At 50.8% G+C, this 22,184-nt stretch overlaps 3 protein-coding genes across 4 annotated transcripts in view; 2 read left to right on the forward strand and 1 right to left on the reverse strand.

The window, feature by feature from the left end:
• clip2 (CAP-GLY domain containing linker protein 2) overlaps positions 1-490 on the reverse strand; it is a 197,633-nt gene extending 197,143 nt beyond the window's left edge. Inside the window, exon 1 of the mRNA XM_038813783.1 lies at positions 377-490. The gene's annotated coding sequence lies outside the window, so the exon portion shown is untranslated. The remainder of the gene's footprint in view (positions 1-376) is intronic.
• Positions 51-18,990, forward strand: rad51d (RAD51 paralog D). Of its 2 annotated transcripts, none has more exons than XM_038813787.1 (10): positions 51-307; positions 2,087-2,148; positions 3,019-3,137; positions 6,507-6,588; positions 7,869-8,003; positions 8,536-8,631; positions 8,827-8,917; positions 12,219-12,289; positions 14,002-14,166; positions 17,735-18,990. In XM_038813787.1, the coding sequence occupies exons 1-10, from the start codon at positions 226-228 to the stop codon at positions 17,834-17,836; spliced, it is 1,005 nt and encodes a 334-aa protein (XP_038669715.1). In that variant the 5' UTR covers positions 51-225; the 3' UTR covers positions 17,837-18,990. The 2 variants fall into 2 exon arrangements, with proteins under 2 accessions (XP_038669715.1, XP_038669713.1); XM_038813785.1 differs by lacking the exon at positions 51-307 and adding an exon at positions 533-671.
• A 1,225-nt stretch (positions 18,991-20,215) lies between these two features.
• Positions 20,216-22,184, forward strand: part of LOC119974681 (complement factor B-like) — an 83,484-nt gene continuing 81,515 nt past the window's right edge. Inside the window, exon 1 of the mRNA XM_038813789.1 lies at positions 20,216-20,234. The gene's annotated coding sequence lies outside the window, so the exon portion shown is untranslated. The remainder of the gene's footprint in view (positions 20,235-22,184) is intronic.

Genomic DNA, 22,184 nt, shown 5'->3' on the forward strand with positions numbered 1-22,184 from the left:
CGGTTTTTTAAACCCAAGCAGGATGACATCACGGGGTTTTGGAACTTTGTGACCGTAAATTCGATTGTGTCAGTTTCTGGCGGGAAAAATGTAGCGAGCGGAAGAGTTTACAACCAGGAAGGAAGCGGGTGTCTTAGTGGGACAGTGTCAGACTCGGAGTGCCGGGGCTGGGGGTTGAGCTGCAGTAAACACAAGGCTACACAACCCCCACCCCACCCCGACAACATGGTGTTCCTGCGGGAGGGGATCTGTCCCGGGGCCACCGCCCAGCTCATCCAGTCTTTAAAAGAGCAGAACGTAGTAACATGTAAGTAGTGAGGGAGCAACCAACCTCTGCCTTATCTGTTACCCCCTCTTCCCAGATGGGCGTACTCACATAGGAAGACTTCCGTTTCTATTATCGCCTTTCGGGATGTCCCCAGTCTCTTCCCGGCTTGTTTTATCGCAGTCACTGTCGCAATGCTGCACTCAATTTTTTTTTAAAGAAACAGGACTGTCCTAAATTAATCCCAGCAAATCGCGTCCCTTACAAACTGAATCTCGGCAGCCTTTTTAGCGAGCTGCAATTCAATCGGCGATGACAGTAACTACCCGGCGATTGGACCATTCCTCCCAGATTGGCTCCCGCCTTCCTGGATATCACTCGGTCAACAAGGAGAAACATCATGGAGGTTCTATTTATTTCTCTTTCAAAACCCTTTAACTCCTTGTTGGGACACAAAATGTTGGGAGAGGGGAAAAGACTGTTTGGCACCAGGTAGGGTGTTTGGAACCAGAATGCAATGAACACCTCCAGGAATATGTCTCCAACCTGAGTTGGCAAGCTTTCCCTTGGTGGTAATGTAGTGATATTCATCTGCTAATTGACCCGCAAGCAAGTGTCCTAGATACAATATAAATGTTAGCACTGTTTACATCTGGGACTCGGTTTCCAATCCTGGGGCGAAATTCTCCGACCCCCAGCAGGGTCGGAGAATCGCCCGGGGGCGGGAAACGCGCCGAGGCGAGCCCCCTGTGGCGATTCTCCGGCCCGCGATGGGCCGAAGTCCCGCCGCTGGGAGGCCTCTCCCGCCACCAAGATTTGAACCATCTCTGGTGGCGGCGGGATCGGCGGCGCAAGCGGGCCCCTGGGGGGGGGGGTGCGGGGCGATCGGACCCCGGGGGTGCCCCCACGGTGGCCAGGCCCGCGATCGGGGCCCACCGATCGGCGGGCGGGCCAGTGCCGTGGGGGCACTCTTTCCCTTCTGCCTCCACCATGGCGGACGTGGAAGAGAATCCCCCAGCGTGCATGTGCGAACCGGCGAAGGCCTTTTGGCCAGCCCGGGCGGTGGGCGTCAAAGGCCGCTGATGCCAGTTTTGGTGCAAGTCGGCGTGGTGCCAACCGCTCCGGTGCGGGCCTAGCCCCTCAATGTGAGGGCTTGGCCCCCAAAGGTGCGGAATTTTCCGCACCTTTTGGGAGGCCCGACGCCGGAGTGGTTGGCGCCACTCCACTACGCCGGGACCCCCCGCCCCGCCGGGTAGGGGAGAATCCCGCCCCTGGTGTACAATGTCTCCCTTCTGCTGGTCCCAAGGACCTGACCTGAGTAAATCATAGATTTTACAGTGCAGTAGAAGGCCATTCGGCCCATTGTGTCTGCACTGGCCCTTGGAAAGAGCACCCTACCTAAGCCCACACCTCCACCCCATCCCCTTAACCCAACAACCCCACCCAATCTTTTTGGGCACTAAGGGAAATTTAGCATGGCCAATCCACCTAACCTGCGCCTTTGGACTAGGGGAGGAAACTGGACGAAACTCACGCAGACACGGGGAGAAAGTGCAAACTCCGCACAGACAGTGACCCAAGCCGGGAATCGAACCTGGGACCCCGGAGCTGTGAAGCAACTGTGCTACCGTGCCCACCCATAAATCTAATTTGGCTTGTGAGATCACAGCATTATCCCCGTCACCCTGGTACCACACAAGTGGGCATTGCTCCTGCTGATAGTTGGAAGAATGGTGGGTTAAACTAACTGAAAGTATCACATTGGGATTTTGGAGTTGAAGATGTCTAATCCAGCCTTGTCCACTCTTCCATCTTTTTCAGTGGTGCACTTGGTGTCTGCAGATGTAGAAGACCTGGCACAGAAATGTTCCGTTTCCTACAAGGTAATGAGGACACTGATCCGAGTGGTCACTCTAAAGGCGGCCTATTTAATATTCAAGGCCTTGTGAATGGACCTGCCACCGAGGGTTTTAAGAATTATCGGCCAGAGTTAACGAATGGCGTAGCCCTGTTTTAAGCTGCCATTCTTTTGAATGGATTCTCTGGCAGCAAGCATCCCTGGCAAGACTGTTGTTTATTCCTCATTGTTACTTACCCTCGCTTGACTTGATACAACGGGATGAATTACGAGAGCAATTTCAGAGGGCGGGTGAGAGTCACCCACATTACAGTGGGACTGATGGGACAGCTGACCGAAAGGATTTATTTATTTATGGGTGTGGATGTCAGCATTTATTACCCATCCCTAATGGCCCACAAACTGAGTGCCCATTTCAGAGGACACTTAAATGTCGACTGCAGATTTAACCAGATAGGTTTTTACAACAATGGTTTCATGTTCATCATTAGACTTCCTTCCAGATTTTTAAAATTGAATTACAATTTCACCTTCTGCAGTGGTGGGATTGGAACCCGAGTCCCCAGAACATTACTCTGGGTCCTTGGATTACCAGTCCAGTGACAATACCGCTACACCGGTCAACTATCTGCTTATCTGGCTTGGTGTGGTACTTTGTTTTTTAATGCTCCTGTGAAGCACCTGAGGAAATTACATTATTGTCAAAGGTGCTATTTAATTATTGTTGAAGTTAGGTTTGTAACAATCTCAGTTTGCTGGTCACTTTTACTATAACCAGCTTAATTTAAACTGATATCAAATTCTTGAAGCTGGGAATTTGAACTTGAATGATTCAGTTGCTGGTTTAAAGTTCTGTATCTGAATATCTGATGGTAATGGTGGGATCTTTCCTCAGATGCTGGTTGCTGTGAGACGTGTGCTACTTGCCCAGTTTTCTCCATTTCCTTCCAACGGTGCTGTTCTCTACGAGGAACTTCTAGGTTCCACAGCCATCCTGTCAACAGGAAACCAGAAGTAGGTATTATCCGATGCACCTTTAACAGAAGGCTGAGCTCATAGTATCCCTACAGTGCTGGAGGAGGCCATTCGGCCTGTCAAGTCTGTACTGACCCTATGAAAGCACACCCTACCCTGGCCTATTCCTCCACGCTATACCTGCAACCCCATAACCCCACCTAAAGTTTTGACACTAAGAGGCAATTTAGCGTGGCCAATCCACCTAACCTGCACATCTTTGGACTGTGGGAGGAAACACACGCAGACACTGGGAGAACATGCAAACTCCATACAGGCAGTCACCCGAGGCCAGAATCGAACCCAGGTCCTTGGCACTGTGAGGCAGCAGTGCTAACCACTGTCATCATGTATGTTTGTAAAAGGACTAGACCATTTTCTTCAAGCCTGTTCTGTCCTTCAATTAGTTCATGGCTGATCGACGCCATTCATATGCCTTTGTTCCATATCCCTTGACATCCTTGTGTAACAAAGAACTATCAATCTCAGTGGTTACATTTTAAATTATCCCCACATCTCTCTCTTTGGGGGAGGATTCCAGACTTCCACCCTTTTGGGGAACAGGGGCTGTTTAGCACAGGGCTAAATCGCTGGCTTTGAAAGCAGACTAAGCGGCAAGCAGCACGGATCGATTCCCGTAACAGCCTCCCCGAACAGGCGCCGGAATGTGGCGACTAGGGGCTTTTCACAGTAACTTCATTTGAAGCCTACTCGTGACAATAAGCGATTTTCATTTCATTTTTTTCATTTCAACAAATCGTCCTAATTTCACCCCGAATCATTAAACTCCAATTTTTACGTTGTGTTTTTTTCCCCACTACTTGAAGAAACCTCCTTCCTTCATACATCCCATCAAACCCTTCGATATTTTAAACACCTCCCTTATGTCACCCTTCAACCGTCACAACTTGGAGTGGGGGATAGTCACCAGGTTTAATCAACCAGTCAGCAAAATCCAACCCTTGAAGTCCCGGTTTCATTTCTGGTCAATTTGCGCCATGCTCGTTCCTGATTTCTCTGCTCCTCATTCATACACAGCTCGGAGGAACTGAGGAAAATTAATATTCAGAGAGCCCGAAATTTAGCTTACTGATCTGCCTGTGCTCTGTGGCCTTTTTGCACTGATTTAACTTCCCTGGATTTTTTTAAGGCTATCATGAAATGGTGACAGCCAACTAATAGGTTTTAGATGATGAAAAAAATCCTTTCAACTTGTCTAGAATTGTAGATACCAATACAGTATATATATTGCCCATTAACAGGATACCTGTACCCTATAGTCATTCCTCATCAACACAGGGAGCTGGATTTAGCAGTGTGAAAAGTGTGATGAATGTAGAAATTGTTATCTATCATATTTTCTGTTTGTGACAGTAATGTTATTTTTTAAATCCTGGTTTAAAATACATAGAGGCAGTGTGTCCACGAAAGCTGTAATTAAGAAGTTGTGAAAGTGAGGTGTCATTGTTTCTAACCATTTACTTGTTTACATATAGATGGCGAATGTATACTGTTTTGATTGCTGAAGATCCCTGGTGTGTAGATAATTTATGGTGGGATGGTGTTTAGTCAAAACTAAGCAGTTCATGGGACATCTTAGTGGGATACAGACAATCTAATTAATGGGAGGAGCCAGGACTGTCTGTACTTTTGCAGTTTGCTAGAAGATTTGAGTCTGACAAGACAGAAGGCTTTTCAGGTTGTCCCTGAAAGCTCACCAAAGGTCAGCACAGATAAGCAAGTTTCTTAACCTTATTTATAAGTGGCATTTGAACTGTATTGAGTTACTTAATTCGAATATAGTGGCAAATGTTTTTTTTAAATTTAGAGTACCCAATTCTATTTTTCCAATTAAACGTCAGTTTAGCATGGCCAATCCACCTACCCTGCACATCGTTTTGGGTTGGGGGTTGCGACCCACGCAGGCAAAGGGAAAATGTACAAACTCCACATGGGCAGTGACCCTGGGCCGGGATCGAACCCACATCCTTGGCGCTGTGAGGCAACAGTGCTAAGCACTGTGCCACCCTGCTGCCCTACAAGTGTAGATAGTAAGTTGAAGTTTTTCCTTTTATTTAAGAATTGTTTAATTGTTAATTGTGTAGCTGTTTCTTTGATGTTCATGTGGTTAATTCTGTATTTAAATTAAAGTTATTTTTAAGATAAAAGATACATAGGTGGCACAGTGGTTAGCACTGCTGCCTCACGGCACCGAGACCCCGGGTTTGATCCCGGCCCTGGGTCACTGTCCGTGTGGAGTTTGCACATTCTCCCTGTGTCTGCGTGGGTCTCACCCCCACAACCCAAAAAGATGTGCAGTAGGTGAATTTGCCATGCTAAATTGCCCCTTAATTGGGAAAAAAAAGAATTGGATACTCTAAATTTAAAAAAATATATAAAAGATACGTATTGGTCAGAATAATCACTTCTGGGGTGACCTCACAGTATTACAAATTGAAAATTGTTTGGGGTTTCTCGTCCAGTACCTGAAGGAATTTTGGGATCTGGTCCAGTATCCTAACAACAGAGGCATCCGGATTTGGCAGTGCCAACAGGGGGAGCTGGATTTGGCAGTGCCGACAGGGGTAGCCGGATTTGGCAGTGCCAACAGGGGGAGCCGGATTTGGCAGTGCCAACAGGGGGAGCTGGATTTGGCAGTGCCAACAGGGGGAGCAGGATTTGGCAGTGCCAACATGGGGAGCTGGATCTGGCAGTGCCAACAGGGGGAGCTGGATCTGGCAGTGGCAACAGGGGGAGCCGGATTTGGCAGTGCCAACAGGGGGAGCCGGATTTGGCAGTGCCAACAGGGGGAGCCGGATTTGGCAGTGCCAACAGGGGGAGCTGGATTTGGCAGTGCCAACAGGGGGAGCTGGATTTGGCAGTGCCAACAGGGGGAGCTGGATTTGGCAGTGGCAACAGGGGGAGCCAGATTTGGCAGTGCAGACAGGGAGAGCCGGATTTGGCAGTGCTAACAGGGGGAGCTGGATTTGGCAGTGCCAACAGGGGGAGCTGGATTTAGCAGTGCCAACAGGGGGAGCTGGATTTGGCAGTGGCAACAGGGGGAGCCGGATTTGGCAGTGCAGACAGGGAGAGCCGGATTTGGCAGTGCTAACGGGGAGCTGGATTTGGCAGTGCGGACTGAGGAAACTGGATTACTAGCTCCTGGTCTCCTGTTCCCCATACAGTGTCATTGTAGAAGCCACTAATAAAATTTGATAATGTTCAGCCAGGCCATTCTGTCCATCTTTCTTGTGCGACGTGTTGCCTCCACTATGTAATGCGGGTAGCATTGAGGTGTTTGGGTTTGGACTCCGTTCTGTACCTGGTTTCCACTTGCTCTGAATGGTTCGATTCCTGCGATCTCTACAGATTGGACTCACTGCTGGACTCGGGCCTTTACACCGGAGAGCTGACCGAGTTTGTCGGAGCGTCAGGCTGCGGGAAAACACAGGTCAGACCTAGTCACCAATAATGTTTGAAAGCCTTGCAGATTATCCAGGTTAAAATCATACTTACCATTTCTTTTAAAGAATCAAAGTTTCTTTCACAGAACTTTTTAAAACTGTCACGATTCACCGCCACCCCCATCTCTCTCTTTCCGCCTCCCGTGTCTCTTTCCTCTTACAATTGGCAGAATTTAAAAATCCAAACCTGTTATGATCTATCACCGGTTACCTCATCCTCTCCTGGGTTATTTATCCTTGTCTGTGCCCTGCGCCAGGAGCCGTGGTTAATGACTTCTCAAGAATATGGACAATGCACCTCAGGCAGGATGAAGGGTGTATTGACCTCAGAGTGGGTGTAGTAGAGATTGACTGGGATGTTATCAGGATTTAGAGGACTAAATTATGAAGATGTGTCCCATAGGCGCGGCTTATATTCTCTTTAGTACAGAAGGACGATCTAATTGAAATGTTTAAGCCAAGGTTGGCTGCCGAGAAACCATTCCCTCTGACGGGAGAATAGAGAAAAAGGAGAGATAATCTTAGAATGCGAGGTTAGCCATTCGGGAGTGAAACCAGGAAACACTTATCCTCACAAAGGAAACCTGGAACTCGCTTTTGCCCAAAAGGCCGAGGATGCTGGGACAGGTAAGTGGGGCGGTGCAAAATGGGGGCACACTCTCACCAACATTTTGAAATAAAAATCGGCCTCTGTAGCTAGGCCACCATTGTTGGGAGTACCCCACCCACAGGGCAGCCTACGACAATAGCTGAAGCCAGGCATTTGAGGAGGGCTTCTAAATCCGTGTGGAGCACTGTGGGGCCCTGGTCTGCCAGCAGGGCCTCACCGCCAGACAGATTCACAGCTCACCATTCCCTCCAGGGCCCAGGTAACCTTCAACCACAGGCATTTGATGCGCCATAAACGAGCTGCATTGGCTACCCTGCTGCCCGCTCTTCTCCCATCACACCTCGGGGCAAATTGCCAATGGGGGGTGGGCACGCAATGGAGTCAGGGAAGCTAGCATGCTGGCTCGTGGAGTCAAATTTCACACCTGCTCACCGCTATGTCCATTTCCCCTCGGGGACTAAAAATCCTCCCCGACCCCTCACCACTGCTCCAAAGCAATTTACTGCCCCCTGTTGGTTGTGTGATGATGCTACGCCTTGTGACCTTGCTACTCTGAATTTCGTCGCAGTTACACCAGTGGATTATTCTGGTAGTTAGTGGGGCAGAGATGAATGTACGTTCCTGTGATTTAACCTCTCTCTTTCCTTCCTGTTAAAGGTGTGCCTCAGCTTAGCAGTGAACATATCGTGTGAGCTGAAGCAGAAGGTCCTCTACATTGATTCTACTGGGGGACTGACTGCCTCTCGTCTCCTACAACTGATCCAAAATCAGGTCGACAGCATAGAAGGACAGGTAGGAGTAGGTTTGGCTCTCACGCTTATCTCTATGTTCCCTACTCTTTAAAAAAAAATAATTCCGTTTTTTAAAGAAGTTACCTCATTGAGTCACAGAACTTGGGGTCACAGTGGTTAGCACTGCTGCCTCACAGTGTCAGGGACCAGGTTCGATTCCGACCTTGGGTGACTGTCTGTGTGGAGTTTGCACGTTCTCCCCGTGTCTGCATGGGTTTCCTCCAGGTGCTCCGGTTTCCTCCCACAGTCCAAAGATGTGCAGGTTAGGTGGATTGGCTGTGCTAAATTGCCCCTTAGTGTCTAAAGATGTGCAGGTTCGGTGGGGTTACGGAGATGGGGTGGGAGAGTGCACCTAGGTAGGTGCTCTTTCAAAGGGTCGGTGCAGACTCACTGGGCCAAATGGCCTCCTCCTGCAGCAGGAATTCTATGTTTCTATGTAGAGACGTGCTCGATTCTATAGAGATGCAAAGATTTGTTTCCCCTTCTCTTTCCAGCCCCTCTCCTTTGTCACATGTGCTCTTCCTATTTTGCAGAGTGAAGCCCTCCAGAGGATAGAGGTGGTCAGTGTGTTTGAAGTCTATCGATTGCTGGACGCCCTGCAGGACCTCCGGATGAGCTTCATACGACAGGTAGGGAGTGGCAGAGAGGGGACTGGCTAAGGGTGCAGATTAGGAATATCAGGGTACTGAATTACACACATCTTCTTAACCCCCAGCATGATGGTTCCGTTCAAGATTCCAGTCCCCGCCCCCTCTGCTCACCTCAGAGATATCCTTTTATTGTGTGATGGTGATTTCCCACTGACTGTTCTACTGTTTCCACAGGTGACGGGAGCTCGCAACTCCATAAAAGCTGTTGTGATCGATTCCGTCTCCGCTGTGCTCTCCTCCATTTTGGGTGGTCACCAGCTGGAAGGTGAGATAGCGTTTCAAATGCTCCCATTCAAACTGGCTGGCTCTATCCAGCTCCATAGGATTAAATGTGATAAGGGAGGGGGGGGGGGGGGCACTGCTGGGACACACACCAGGTTGCAGGTCTGTGGCTGCAGTGAGCTGACTGTCTCAGCTGTGCCACTAGAGGGCAGGATGCACGGAGAAACCGACTTCCCTGTGCACCAGGATTAGAAAGGTTTTGAGAATGATTCCATGGACTTGACTTGTATTCTTTCACATATAGAAGAATAAGGGGAGACCTAATTGAACTGTTTAATTTGATTTAAATAATTTAATGAGAGGGTGCAATTATTTTCCGAGGTGATAGTCCAGAACCGGAGTAAAATATCCATAAAATTCGAGTCAGGCCACTGGGGGGGGTGATGTAAGGAATCATATCTTCAGACAAAGAGTAGTGAAAACCTGGAACTTTCTCTCTGCCTAAAAGTCGTTAACTTCAGTTAATTGAAACTTTGAAAACTGAGATTGATGGATCTTTGTTAGTTGGGAGAATCAAGAATGTGAAACCAAGGCAGATTTTTTAAAAATTTGTTTACGGGATGTGGGCTTTGCTGGCTATGCCAGCACTTGTTGCCCATCCCTAGTTGCTATTGGCAGATGATGGGGAGCTACCTTCTTAAACCGCTGCAGTCCACGAGGTGTAGATACACCCACTGTGCTATTAGGGAAGGAGTTCCCGGATTTTGATCCAGCGACAGTGAACGACCGGCAATATATTTCCAAGTCAGGGTGGTGAGTGACTTGGAGCAAAACTTCCAGTTTGTGGTGTTCCCAGGAACCTACTGCTCTTGTCCTTATAGATGGTAGCAGCCATGGGTTGGAAGGTGCTGCCAAAGGAGCCTTGGTGAGTTCCTGCACTGCATCTTGCAGGTGGCACATACGTCTGCTACTGTGTGTCAGTGGTGGAAGGAGCGAATGTTTGTGGATAGGGTGCCAAGCGGGTTGCTTTGTCCTGGATGGTGTCGAGCTTCTTGGAGCTGCACTCATCCAGGCGAGTGGCGATTCTGAAGGGGCGGGTTTAGCACAGTGGGCTAAGACAGGGCTTATAATGCAGAACAAGACCAGCAGCGCGGGTTCAGTTCCCGTTCCAGCCTCCCAAACAGGCCTCGGAATGGGCTTTTCACTGTAACACCATTGAAGCCTGCTTGTGACATTAAGTAATTATTATTATTATTATTATTAATTTCCAGGTCATTCCTGCGAGCAATCTGTAGGAAAATAAAATCACGGGAATGTTAATTCTGCTTTTATTAATTTCCTGGTTTATAAAAATGTAGCTTTTGCCGTTCCCACCCCATCGGCAATGTCATTGAGAGTTAAGAATCATCTAGGCGAGGATGAGATTGCGGGATACAGTGCCAGGTTGCATCTGTTGGGAGGCCAATGGGGGCAGTGTGGTTGGAGGCCATGCAATAATTCAACTAGTGCCGGCAATTCTAGGAGTGGGCTATCAGGGATCTACAAAGCGCCCAGGAGGAGTGAGCTCTCAGATCCTTGTGGTGGTCAACTCGGGGTTGACCAACCCCGAATGCTGAACTCGGGGACTAATTGGCTACACACCCTGGCTGATAAGCCGGAGAAAATACAGTTGGGAATGGGGGGGGGGGGGGCGATAGTCAATCCAAACAGAGAAGGTGGGTTAAATGAAGGTCCCATTCCAGTAAAAAGCCTGGGCATGATTCTCCGTCCCCCACGCCGGGTGGGAGAATCGCGGGAGGACCGGGCAAATCACGCCACGCCACCCTGGCACCCCCCGCGATTCCCCCCCCCCCCCCCTCCCCCAAAATGGCGTGTCGCATTTTGCGACAGGCCGCTCGGAGAATTGCCGAGAATTAGAAATGGCGAGCGGCCTGCCGAACCCGACCGGTTCATGCCGGCGCCAACCACACCTGGTCGCTGCCGGCGTGAACAGCACGCGACCGCTGCATGTGGGGCCTGTGGGGGGCAGAGGGAGGATCGAGCACCACGGGCAAGCTCAGGAGGTGTCTGGCCCGCGATTGGTGCCCACCGATCATCGGGCTGGCGTCTCTAAAAGACGCACTCTTTTCCCTCCGCATGTCTTGCGGGGCAGCGGAGGTGAAGACGGCAACCGCGCATGTGCAGGTTGGCGCCGGCCAACCTGCGCATGCGCGGCTGACGTCACTTAGGCCCCGCCGGCCGCGTCATTCCCAGCAAGCCGCCGCTCCTAGCCCCCTGAGGGGGGGGAAGAATAGGGGGCGAGGAGCGGCCTACGACGCCGGAGTGAAACACTCCTGGCTTCACTCCGGCGTCGGCTGTTTGTCTCCCTTTGGGAGAATTGCGCCCCTGATATTCAATTGGATGGTCAAGCCTAGTACATATGATATTGAATTAGCAATTAGCAACCTGGAGCAGGCAATTTCTATTCCCTCCTTGTGGCCAGTCGGAAAATTGGAATCATGAAATGTGAAACCAAGAAAGTGACTCGTATAAACTGAATTATGTTCTTCAGTGACCTCAAGCACTAATTACTGAGGTATTTTATGATGGGATCCAAGAAGGCCTGAAAAGCTTAGCAGGTCTGACAGCATCTGTGGAAGGGGAAACGTTAGTTAACATCTCAAGTCCGTATAACTTCGCTGGAAAAGAGTCCTATTGGACTCAACATTACCTCTGTTTCTCTTATGGCGGCACGGTGGCACAGTGGTTAGCATTGCTGCCTACGGCGCTGAGGACCTGGGTTTGAATCCCGGCCCTGGGTCACTGTCAGTGTGGAGTTTGCACGTTCTCGCTGTGTCTGCGTGGGTTTCACCCCCACAACCCAAGGTGTGCAGGGTCGGTGGATTGGCCGTGCTAAATTGCCCCTTAATTGGAAACAATAATTGGGTACAAAAAAAACCTCTTGTTTGTCTCTCCCCAGATGCTGACAGACCTGCTGAGATTTTGCAGCACTTTCTGTTTTTATCTTATTTCCAGCATCGGTGGTATTTTGCCACTTCCTGGGTGGGCAAGTACCCACCAGTGATGAAGGGACCTTCCATGACCCCAATATCCAAGGGCTCCAGATAGGGGATATCTCAACACGTTTGTGTTGCGCTGTGCAGAGCCTCCTCCATCTGGGTTTTTGGGAGTAAACTGCTTTATGGAGGTAACCGGGTGAAGAGATGAACGCCACATTATGAATGCTGAGATTCCCTCAGGCCCTACAGTGCTGCCTTTGACTCCCAATACTGAAGTCAAAGTTTACATTGATTCAACTCTTTGCTCGTTGTGTCTTTGGATTTAATTTTTTAAAATATTTTTAGGTATGTCTCTTATGATGCAGCTTGCGAGGGAACTGAAGACGATGGCCAGAGAGTTGGGTGTCGCTGTAGTGGTGAGTACTGAAAAGTCTGTTTGACCAGTTTAGAATCTATAGTGGAGAAGGAGGCCACTCGGTCCATCCAGCCTGCAGCAACCCTCTGAAAGAGCACCACACCCAGGTCCACCGCCCGCTCTATACCTGTAACCCCAAGCCTAACCTTTGGACACTAATGGCAATTTAGCATGGCCAATCCACCTAACCGGCACACCTTTCAAGGGCTACGTTAAGATGCCCCTGAAAGCCTACCTCTTTTGACCAAGCTTTTAGTCATCGAATAGCATCATAGAAAAGTTGCAGTACAGAAGGAGGCCATTTGGCCCATCTTGTCCATGCCAGTCCGAGGGCACCCAGGTGCCCTTTCTAATCCCGTCTTCCTGCACCCGGTCCATAGCCCTGTAGTTTACAGCACTTAAGGTGCAGATCCAGGTACCTTTTTAAAAGAGTTTTGATTCTCTGCCTCCACCACCAACTCGGGCAGTGAATTCCAGACTCCCAGTGCCCTTCCTCATGTCCCCTCAACACCTTCTGCCATTTATCTTGAATCAATGTCCCCTGATTCTAGACCTCTCCACCAAGGGAAACAATTTCATCCTGTCCACGCTATCTCTTCCCATCATAATTTTGTACACCTCAATTAAGTCACCCCTCAGCCTTCTTTGTTACAAGGAAAATAATCCCACCCTATCCAATCTGTCCTTGTAGCTACACTTCTCTTGCAAACCTCCTCTGCACTCCCCAGAGCAATAAGGTCCTTCCTGTAATGTGGTGACCAGAATTGCACACAATACTCCAGTTGTGGACTCAACAGTGTCCCATGCAAATCCAACATTATATCCTTACTTCTATATTCTGTACCTCTGCCAATGAAGGAGAGCATTCCATATGCTTTCTTAACAACCGTGTCTATTTGAACTGCTGCATTTAGGGACCTGTGTACCTGTACACCAGGATCTCTCGCTTCATCGACCCTCTTAGTATATTCCCATTTATTGTGTACTCTCGAAAACTGTTTGGTCACCAAATGCATGACCGTACACTTCTTTGTGTAAAATTTCGTCATTCTGGCCATCCAACCTAGCATCTCTTTACGTAGCTCAGGGGCCAGTTGAGCTCAGTGAGCTGGACAGCTGATTCATGACGCGGAGCAAGGCCAGCAGCATGGGTTCAATACCTGTACCGGCTGAGGTTGTTCATGAAGGCCCCACCTCAACCTTGCCTCTCACCTGAGGTGTGCTGATCCTCAGATTAAATCGGCGAAATCAGTTAAACCAGTCAGTTGTCGCCCTCAAAGGGGAAATCAGCCTGTGGTCATCTGTGACTGTGGCGACTTCACCTTCACCTCTTCACGGAGCTCCGCAACACATTTTGTTTTATAATTGCTCCTGTGGGTCGCCTTCGGACATAATTCACATTAAAGGCACTGGATAAATATAAGTTCCTGTTCTGTAATTACTTATCCATGTTTTGCTCATCTGTGTGTTTCATCCTTTCCTGAAGACCGAGGTTTGTGCAGGGCCACATTTCGATCAGAGAAAAGGACACTTTCACTTATCTGGTGCCTTTTAATCTGGGAACAAAGTGCTTTCCAGCCAGTGAAGTACTTCTGAAATGTGGCTCCTGATGCAGGATGATTTTCTCACAGCAAGCGCCCAAAACAGCAATGAGATAATGACCGGGTAAACTGTTTTCATTGACTGGTTACACTGGTTGTTCTCGCTTGTCAGGTGACGAACAGTGTGGTCCAGGACCCTGGCGGGGGTGTGAAGCCAGCTCTGGGACGCTCGTGGAGTTACGTTCCCAACATCCGCGTCCTCCTCCAGCACAGGACTGAAGGAGCAGACCCGCACTCGGTGAAGCGCATTGCAACTATCCTGAAATCATCCCGGCAGGTGGGTGGGCAGTGCCAGCTGTATGCAAACCAAAAAGCTCACAGAGTGGGCACCTGACCTCCTCCTCCAACTCTGGGCCAGCAGCCCTCTCGCTCTCTCCCCCTCAAGTGACAAAGTTAATTGATGAGGGAAGGGCTGTAGATGTCGTATACATGGACTTTAGTAAGGCGTTTGATAAGGTTTTCTATGGCAGGTTGATGGCAAAAGTGAAGTCGTATGGGGTTCAGGGTGTACTAGCTAGATGGATAAAGAACTGGCTGGGCAACAGGAGACAGAGAGTAGTGGTGGAAGGGAGTGTCTCAAAATGGACAAGGGTGACTAGTGGTGTTCCACAGGGATCTGTGCTCGGACCACTGTTGTTTGTGATCTACATAAATGACCTGGAGGAAGGTATAGGTGGTCTGATTAGCAAGTTTGCAGATGATACTAAGATTGGTGGAGTTGCAGATAGCGAGGAGGACTGTCAGAGAATACAACAAAATATAGATAGATTGGAGAGTTGGGCAGAGAAATGGCAGATGGAGTTCAATCCAGGCAAATGCGAGGTGATGCATTTTGGAAGATCAAATTCAAGAGCGGACTATATGGTCAATGGAAGGGTGCTGGGGAAATTGATGTACAGAGAGATCTGGGAGTTCAGGTCCATTGTACCCTGAAGGTGGCAACGCAGGTTGATAGAGTGGTCAAGAGGGCATACAGCATGCTTGCCTTCATCGGATGGGGTATTGAGTACAAGAGTAGGCAGGTCATGTTACAGTTGTATAGGACTTTGGTTAGGCCACATTTGGAATACTGCGTGCAGTTCTGGTCGCCACATTACCAGAAGGATGTGGATGCTTTGGAGAGGGTGCAGAGGAGGTTCACCAGGATGTTGCCTGGTATGGAGGGTGCTAGCTATGAAGAAAGGTTGAGTAGATTAGGATTGTTTTCGTTGGAAAGATGGAGGTTGAGGGGGGACCTGATTGAGGTATACAAAACTATGAGAGGTATGGACAGGGTGGGTAGCAACAAGCTTTTTCCAAGAGTGGGGGTGTCAGTTACAAGGTTCACGATTTCAAGGTGAGAGGGGGAAAGTTTAAGGGAGATGTGCGTGGAATGTTTTTTATGCAGAGGGTGGTGGGTGCCTGAAACACTTTACCAGCGGAGGTGGTAGAGGCGGGCATGATAGCATAATTTAAGAGGCATCTAGACATGTATATGAACGGGCGGCAACAGAGGGACGTAGACCTTGGAAAATAGGAGACAGGTTTAGATAAAGGATCTGGATCGGCGCAGGCTGGGAGGACTGAAGGGCCTGTTCCTGTGCTGTAATTTTCTTTGTTCTTTGTTCATGCCCATTCTCTCTCGTGCCGTCCCTCCCTCTCTCTCGCGCCCTCCCTCCCTCTCGTGCCCTCCCTCTCTCTCGTGCTCGCCCTCTCCCTCGTGCCCTCCCTCTCTCTCGTGCCCTCTCTCTCTCTCGTGCCCCCTCCTCGTGCCCTCTCTCTCTCGTGCCCTCTCTCTCTCTCGTGCCCTCTCTCTCTCTCGTGCCCTCTCTCTCTCTCGTGCCCTCCCTCTCTCTCGTGCCCTCCCTCTCTCTCGTGCCCTCTCTCTCTCTCGTGCCCTCTCTCTCTCTCGTGCCCTCTCTCTCTCTCGTGCCCTCCCTCTCTCTCGTGCCCTCCCTCTCTCTCGTGCCCTCCCTCTCTCTCGTGCCCTCTCTCTCTCTCGTGCCCTCCCTCTCTCTCGTGCCCTCTCTCTCTCTCGTGCCCTCTCTCTCTCTCGTGCCCTCTCTCTCTCTCGTGCCCTCTCTCTCTCTCGTGCCCCCTCTCTCTCGTGCCCTCCCTCTCTCTCGTGCCCTCCCTCTCTCCGTGCCCTCTCTCTCTCTCGTGCCCTCCCTCTCTCTCGTGCCCTCCCTCTCTCTCGTGCCCTCCCTCTCTCTCGTGCCCTCCCTTCTCCTCGTCCCTCCCTCTCTCTCGCGCCCCTCCCTCTCTCTCGCGCCCTCCCTCTCTCTCTGCGCCCTCCCTCTCTCTCGCGCCCTCCCTCTCTCTCGCGCCCTCCCTCTCTCTCGCGCCCTCCCTCTCTCTCGCGCCCTCCCTCTCTCTCGCGCCCTCCCTCTCTCTCTCGCGCCCTCCCTCTCTCTCGCGCCCTCCCTCTCTCTCGCGCCCTCCCTCTCTCTCGCGCCCTCCCTCTCTCTCGCGCCCTCCCTCTCTCTCGCGCCCTCCCTCTCTCTCGTGCCCTCCCTCTCTCTCGTGCCCTCCCTCTCTCTCGTGCCCTCCCTCTCTCTCGTGCCCTCCCTCTCTCTCGTGCCCTCCCTCTCTCTCGTGCCCTCCCTCTCTCTCGTGCCCTCCCTCTCTCTCGTGCCCTCCCTCTCTCTCGTGCCCTCCCTCTCTCTCGCGCCCTCCCTCTCTCTCGCGCCCTCCCTCTCTCTCGTGTCCTCCCTCTCTCTCGTGTCCTCCCTCTCGTGCCCTCCCTCTCTCTCGTGCCCTCCGTCTCTCGCGCGCCCTCTCTCTCTCGCGCGCCCTCTCTCTCTCGCGCGCCCACCCTCTCTCGCGCGCCCTCCCTCTCTCTCGTGCCCTCCCTCTCTCTCGTGCCCTCCCTCTGTCGCGCGCCCTCCCTCTCTCGCGCGCCCTCCCTCTCTCGCGCGCCCTCCCTCTCTCGCGCGCCCTCCCTCTCTCGCGCGCCCTCCCTCTCTCGCGCGCCCTCCCTCTCTCTCGCGCCCTCCCTCTCTCGCGCGCCCTCCCTCTCTCGCGCGCGCCCTCCCTCTCTCGCGCGCGCCCTCCCTCTCTCGCGCGCGCCCTCCCTCTCTCGCGCGCGCCCTCCCTCTCTCGCGCGCGCCCTCCCTCTCTCGCGCGCGCCCTCTCTCGCGCGCGCCCTCCCTCTCTCGCGCGCGCCCTCCCTCTCTCGCGCGCGCCCTCCCTCTCTCGCGCGCGCCCTCCCTCTCTCGCGCGCGCCCTCTCTCGCGCGCGCCCTCCCTCTCTCGCGCGCGCCCTCCCTCTCTCGCGCGCGCCCTCCCTCTCTCGCGCGCGCCCTCCCTCTCTCGCGCGCGCCCTCCCTCTCTCGCGCGCGCCCTCTCTCGCGCGCGCCCTCTCTCGCGCGCGCCCTCTCTCGCGCGCGCCCTCTCTCGCGCGCGCCCTCTCTCGCGCGCGCCCTCTCTCGCGCGCGCCCTCTCTCGCGCGCGCCCTCCCTCTCTCGCGCGCGCCCTCCCTCTCTCGCGCGCGCCCTCGTCCTCGCGCGCCCCCTCGTCCTCTCCTCACAGCAGCATCATAATTCTCCAGGTGTGAACCTAGCATGTCCCCACCCCATGATAACTGTCAACCCCCTTCTCTCACCTCCAACTCCATTCTTGAGCCAACCCAAACCCCCCCCCTCCATTCCAGACTCTCAACCATCCCCCATTCCAGGCACGCATCATGCATCCCCCTGCCATAATTCCAGACCGCCCTCCTCCCCCACCCACATCACCATTCCAGACTCGCAAACCCCCCCTGCCATACCAGACACGGAATTCCGAATAACCCCCCTCCACACCATCATTCCCGACACACACCCTTCGCAGTCCGGACTCTGATATTCCGTGTCTTTTTGCTTTCAGCCTACCAGAGTGAGCGCAGAGTTTGACATCACTTCCTGTGGGACATTGAGCAACCAAACTGCTTCTTCTCAACACTCAACTGGTGAACGTAGCGACACGTAACCACGCCTGGCTGGATGTTCCATAAATGAAGAGCCTTTAAAGGTTGCTGTTACAACGAATACAGGGAGAAAGGTTTGATGAAGAGGCCATTAGCGCCCCTCAGCTTTTGAAGACTGGGGGCAGTTGCATAGCTGCCATTATTGTTGTCCAGCTCCTAGTTTCGATGTTGTGGCTGCAGAACTCAGCGTGATAGGCATTTTTGGCCTGTGGAGACGTAGCATTGAGGTGTTAGAAATAAGGTCCCAGACAGTGACACCTCATTGCATCCAGATATCTGACAGCGATGCATAATACATTTAGGTTTTGTTAAAATTATTATTTTCAGGGCACAACTTTAAAGACATCGAGGAGCTCTCAACTGGGAAGTGTACCGCGTTGGAAGTAAGTAAAGCCAGGCGACCATTGGCTGCTTTCCTCTTTTGAGGGGGAGAGCAGACTGGTGGTGATTTAACCCGAGGGTCACCACACCTCCAGTGAGGGGCAAGGTTGAGAAGGCGGAACCTTCATGAATGACCTCAGCCAGTACGGGAATTGAAGCCGCGCTGTTGGCCTTGATCTGCATCATGAACCAGCTGTCCAGCCAACTGAGCTAAAACGACCCAGTGTTGTAATACATTAAACAGTGAATGTACAGTGGCCCAATTGTCTTTCATGTAACAACGATCGCTCGCATTTATATATGTCGGCAGTTTACGGTTACATTTTATAGCCTGCACACTTTTGTCCATGGTCTTGCCACAGGGTATTGTTGAGTGGCCTGATCCTGACATATATTGTTGAAAGATCAAAGCAACCTTGACTGGATGGGGACTAAGGGCATAGTTGACATGCAGTGCCCTTCAGCTACCCTAAACACTCCGCCTTTCTCTTTCTTGGGAATGGGTGACCTGGACTGCTGAACAGACCAGCTGCCCTTTCGCTGGACCTGTAGCTACATTCGTGACGCCGGCCAATATGACAGTGATTAAAGAACAATAACTATTCTGAGTGTGGCACCACATAATCTACAATATGTTCTATACGGGGGAAGCATGTTTCTACAAGGCTACACAGCCAAATTGGTGATAGCAATATTATCCCCTACTTTGCAATGCCTGTCTGCCGCTTCTGTACAATTGAGGTGTAAATAAATATGATTAGTTATGTTAGCCTGCCTCGTTTGTCTAGAGTCCTTGCTGTTTATTTACTAATAATCTAACACCTAATTTTATCTGTGTTGCGACTCCAAGTCAAGTGGGGCTGGAATTGACTGCGCACGAGCCCAGGATGTGGTGGCAGGTCAGTGGTGAATGTGTTTTTCACATTGGAATCGAAAGGAAACCCGACACAAATCCCAGTGCTTGGAGAACTGGGCCAATTCTCAGACCACAGCCGGGGGGAGGGGCACAGGAGACGGATAGGGGGGGGGGGGGGGGGGGGCTAACAGTGCCTAAAGCTCCACGTTTTGAGGGCAATCCCACAGCAGCCACAAGATGGAGCCCGTAATCAATCTTTAAACTAAAATGTTTTGAAAATTAAAATTGCAAAAAAATATGTTATTTCATGCACAAGGACAGGAAGAGAACATTTTATTGAAGTGGTGATAAGGAAAATTCACGACTCGTGATGAGGGCCTGCAATTCACTTTCACTGCGATTCTCGCAGGGGCTGTGTCCAGACTTCAGCTCATACACCACGGAGCAAACCACACACTACTGCCATTCAGATAAGGCTTGGCCTGAGATTGGGTCGATAATCGTACTGGTTGCGTGCTTCAACCCAAGGCAGTTATTCAATCTTCGTGGTGATATGGGGACAGACTCTGCATATTTTGCTCATTATCCCATCCCCCAATTTTCCCTCCCTGATTGGCACTTTGCAAATCTTGGACCCTGTGTCACTGTGGTGTTTCCTGGCATGCTTACCACTCGCTGTTTGCCTCTTGTATTCCTGTAAACAGACTGACGCAGTACTGTCAGTGCTGGAGGTTATTTCACAACCTCTCCTTTGTAAATACTGATTCTGTGCTAAAATACGGCATTCAGTTAACCGTTAGTCCCCCCCCCCCCCCCCCCTTTAAGTCTGCTTCTTCTCTAGATCTGTGGCAGTGAGCTCATAACCTGTCAACAAGTTAGGGGCCAGCGTTTGCTCATAAACGGCTCATTGCCTTCTCAACACAGCGATGGCAATTTAAAATGTCCCACGTACAGAGCAGAAGGTTGTTGCCGCCAAATGTCAGCAGTGGCCAATTAGTGATGCTGTCCCCACTGGCGGCGGTGCCGTGTTTCAGATTCAACTACTGCCCCAGCTGGATCGAGACGATTCCCTATTTGAAGGAACGAGCAAGAAAATTGCCCAACATTAATTCCGCAACAGAAATCACTAAAATATTATTAGCTCAAATCTGCGGCAGCCGTTTGTGAGTACATTTTCTGCATTACAATAATGGCCACATCCATCATTGGCTGTATGATGTCTCTTTCGATTCATTCATGGGATGTGGGCTGCTGCCCATCCCTAATTGCCCTTGAACTGAGTGGTTTGAGTAGGCCATTTCAGAGGGTAGCTTTGCTGTGGGTCGAGAGCCATGTGTAGGCCAGACCGGGCAAGGACGGCAGATTTCCTCCCCTAAAGGACATTAGTGAACCAGATGGGTTTTTAACAACAACCGACCACAGTTTCATGGTCATCATTAGACTTTTAATTCCTGGCACAGTGGTTAGCACTGCTGTCTCACAGCGCCGAGGTCCCAGGTTCGATCCCGGCACTGGATCACTGTCCGTGTGGAGGTTGCACATTCTCCCTGTGTTTGTGTGGATTTTGCCCTCACAACCCAAAAGATGTGCAGGCTAGGTGGATTGGCCACGCTAAATTGCCCCTTAATTGGAAAAAATTAATTGGGCACTCTAAATTTAATTTTAAAAAGAGATTTTTAATTCCAAATTTTCTTTTTTATTGATTTCAAATTTCACCATCTGCATTGGCGGGATTCGAATCTGGGCCCCTAGAGCATCACCCCGGGCCTCTAGATTACTGGTCAAGTGTCAATACCACTTACGCTACCACCTCCCCTTCTGAGCTATTGTAAGGTGCTATATAAATGCATTCCTGTCTTCCTGCCCCAATCCTGTCCTGGTAGAATAGAGCAGAATAAGGGTAAGATGGAGGATGGAATCATGGTAAGTCCTGGGTTGGGATTTTCCCATTCTGTGCTCCTATTTGCAGGATAGAAATCAGCAGGTGGGGGAAGTCTAACCCTGCAGTTTGCTTTGTTGCTGACGGAAGTTCGGCATTACCTCTCTAACAGCATAACGGCCACTTGCAAAACTCCACAACAAAGCAGCAAAAGGACATGGAGGACACGTTCCCCCAGCAGCACAGTTGGAACGGGATCCATTTCCCCGTCTACCTGTTCGGAAATGTGGCGCAAATCGTAAACTGGATGAAAACACAGGCAGACGCTAATCCCATTTTCTCAGCTGTGGGCCCCAAGGAAGAGTTCTAACGTTAAGCCACTGCCCACTTCATTAGCTCAAAGCCAGATGACTAGGTGGGGAAAGTGGACAAACAGGGTCAAAAGGGGATAAGTGATCAATGCTTTTAAAAGGTTGTGTGGGCAAAGCAAACAGGCTCCATAAACAATCGCCTGCCTCTCTTTCCATCCCCATGATGGTATTCTGCAACACTGCCCAAGTAGACAATGAGCCAAGAGTTTATTTTTTGACCGTAGCAATATCTACGTATCCTCAGGGAACACTGGATAGATTGGGAATAGAAACTGGCCTTTTGGTGTAGCCCAGAAGATCCACAGGATTCAATCCCATTTGTTGAACTGGGATTCTGCCTTATCTGGAGTTTTACAGCTGACTCCCCCACTCAAGATTTGAGGGGGGGGGGGGTAGTCTAGGGGCCCACTAGATCTAGTGGGCCCCTAGATTGTGACAGTCTGATGGTCCGTTCATCCACTGAAAGCCCTGAATTTCTCAGAAGACGTTAGCTGACTTGGGGCTGTGTGTGTATGTGTGAGGGGGGAAGGAGAGTGGATCTCCAATTCACACCCAACTGCCCCTGAAGAAGATCTACCTTTTACCCCACCCTTCATGGCCACCGACTGCCTTAAACAGTCAAACCAAAATTGCCCCCCATTTAGTCTAGATTCCCAAATTGGCTCTCGTTCCACCTGTTTTCTGGAGATTAGGCCACTTCTATCTGCATCGAGTTGCCGAACCCTCAGGGTTGAACTGGTGGTCCCCGGAAATTCAAGACTAATCTCCATGAAACTGTTGTTGAGGAACTCGGGAGAAGGAACACAGGGGGATTAAAACTTGGGAATTTAGAAAAAAATCTTTGTGTGATTCTGTTTATTAGT

Source organism: Scyliorhinus canicula, chromosome 12, assembly GCF_902713615.1.
Source record: "Scyliorhinus canicula chromosome 12, sScyCan1.1, whole genome shotgun sequence".
NCBI lineage: Eukaryota > Metazoa > Chordata > Chondrichthyes > Carcharhiniformes > Scyliorhinidae > Scyliorhinus > Scyliorhinus canicula.

Excerpts from the sequence above, each read along its gene's own strand:
- rad51d (XM_038813785.1), top strand. The coding sequence starts at position 578 with ATGACAGTAACTACCCGGCGATTGGACCATTCCTCCCAGATTGGCTCC. Across the intron at positions 6,589-7,868 it reads CAGGCTGCGGGAAAACACAG|GTGTGCCTCAGCTTAGCAGT; the intron begins GTCAGACCTAGT and ends TTCCTGTTAAAG. Across the intron at positions 12,290-14,001 it reads AGTTGGGTGTCGCTGTAGTG|GTGACGAACAGTGTGGTCCA; the intron begins GTGAGTACTGAA and ends CTCGCTTGTCAG.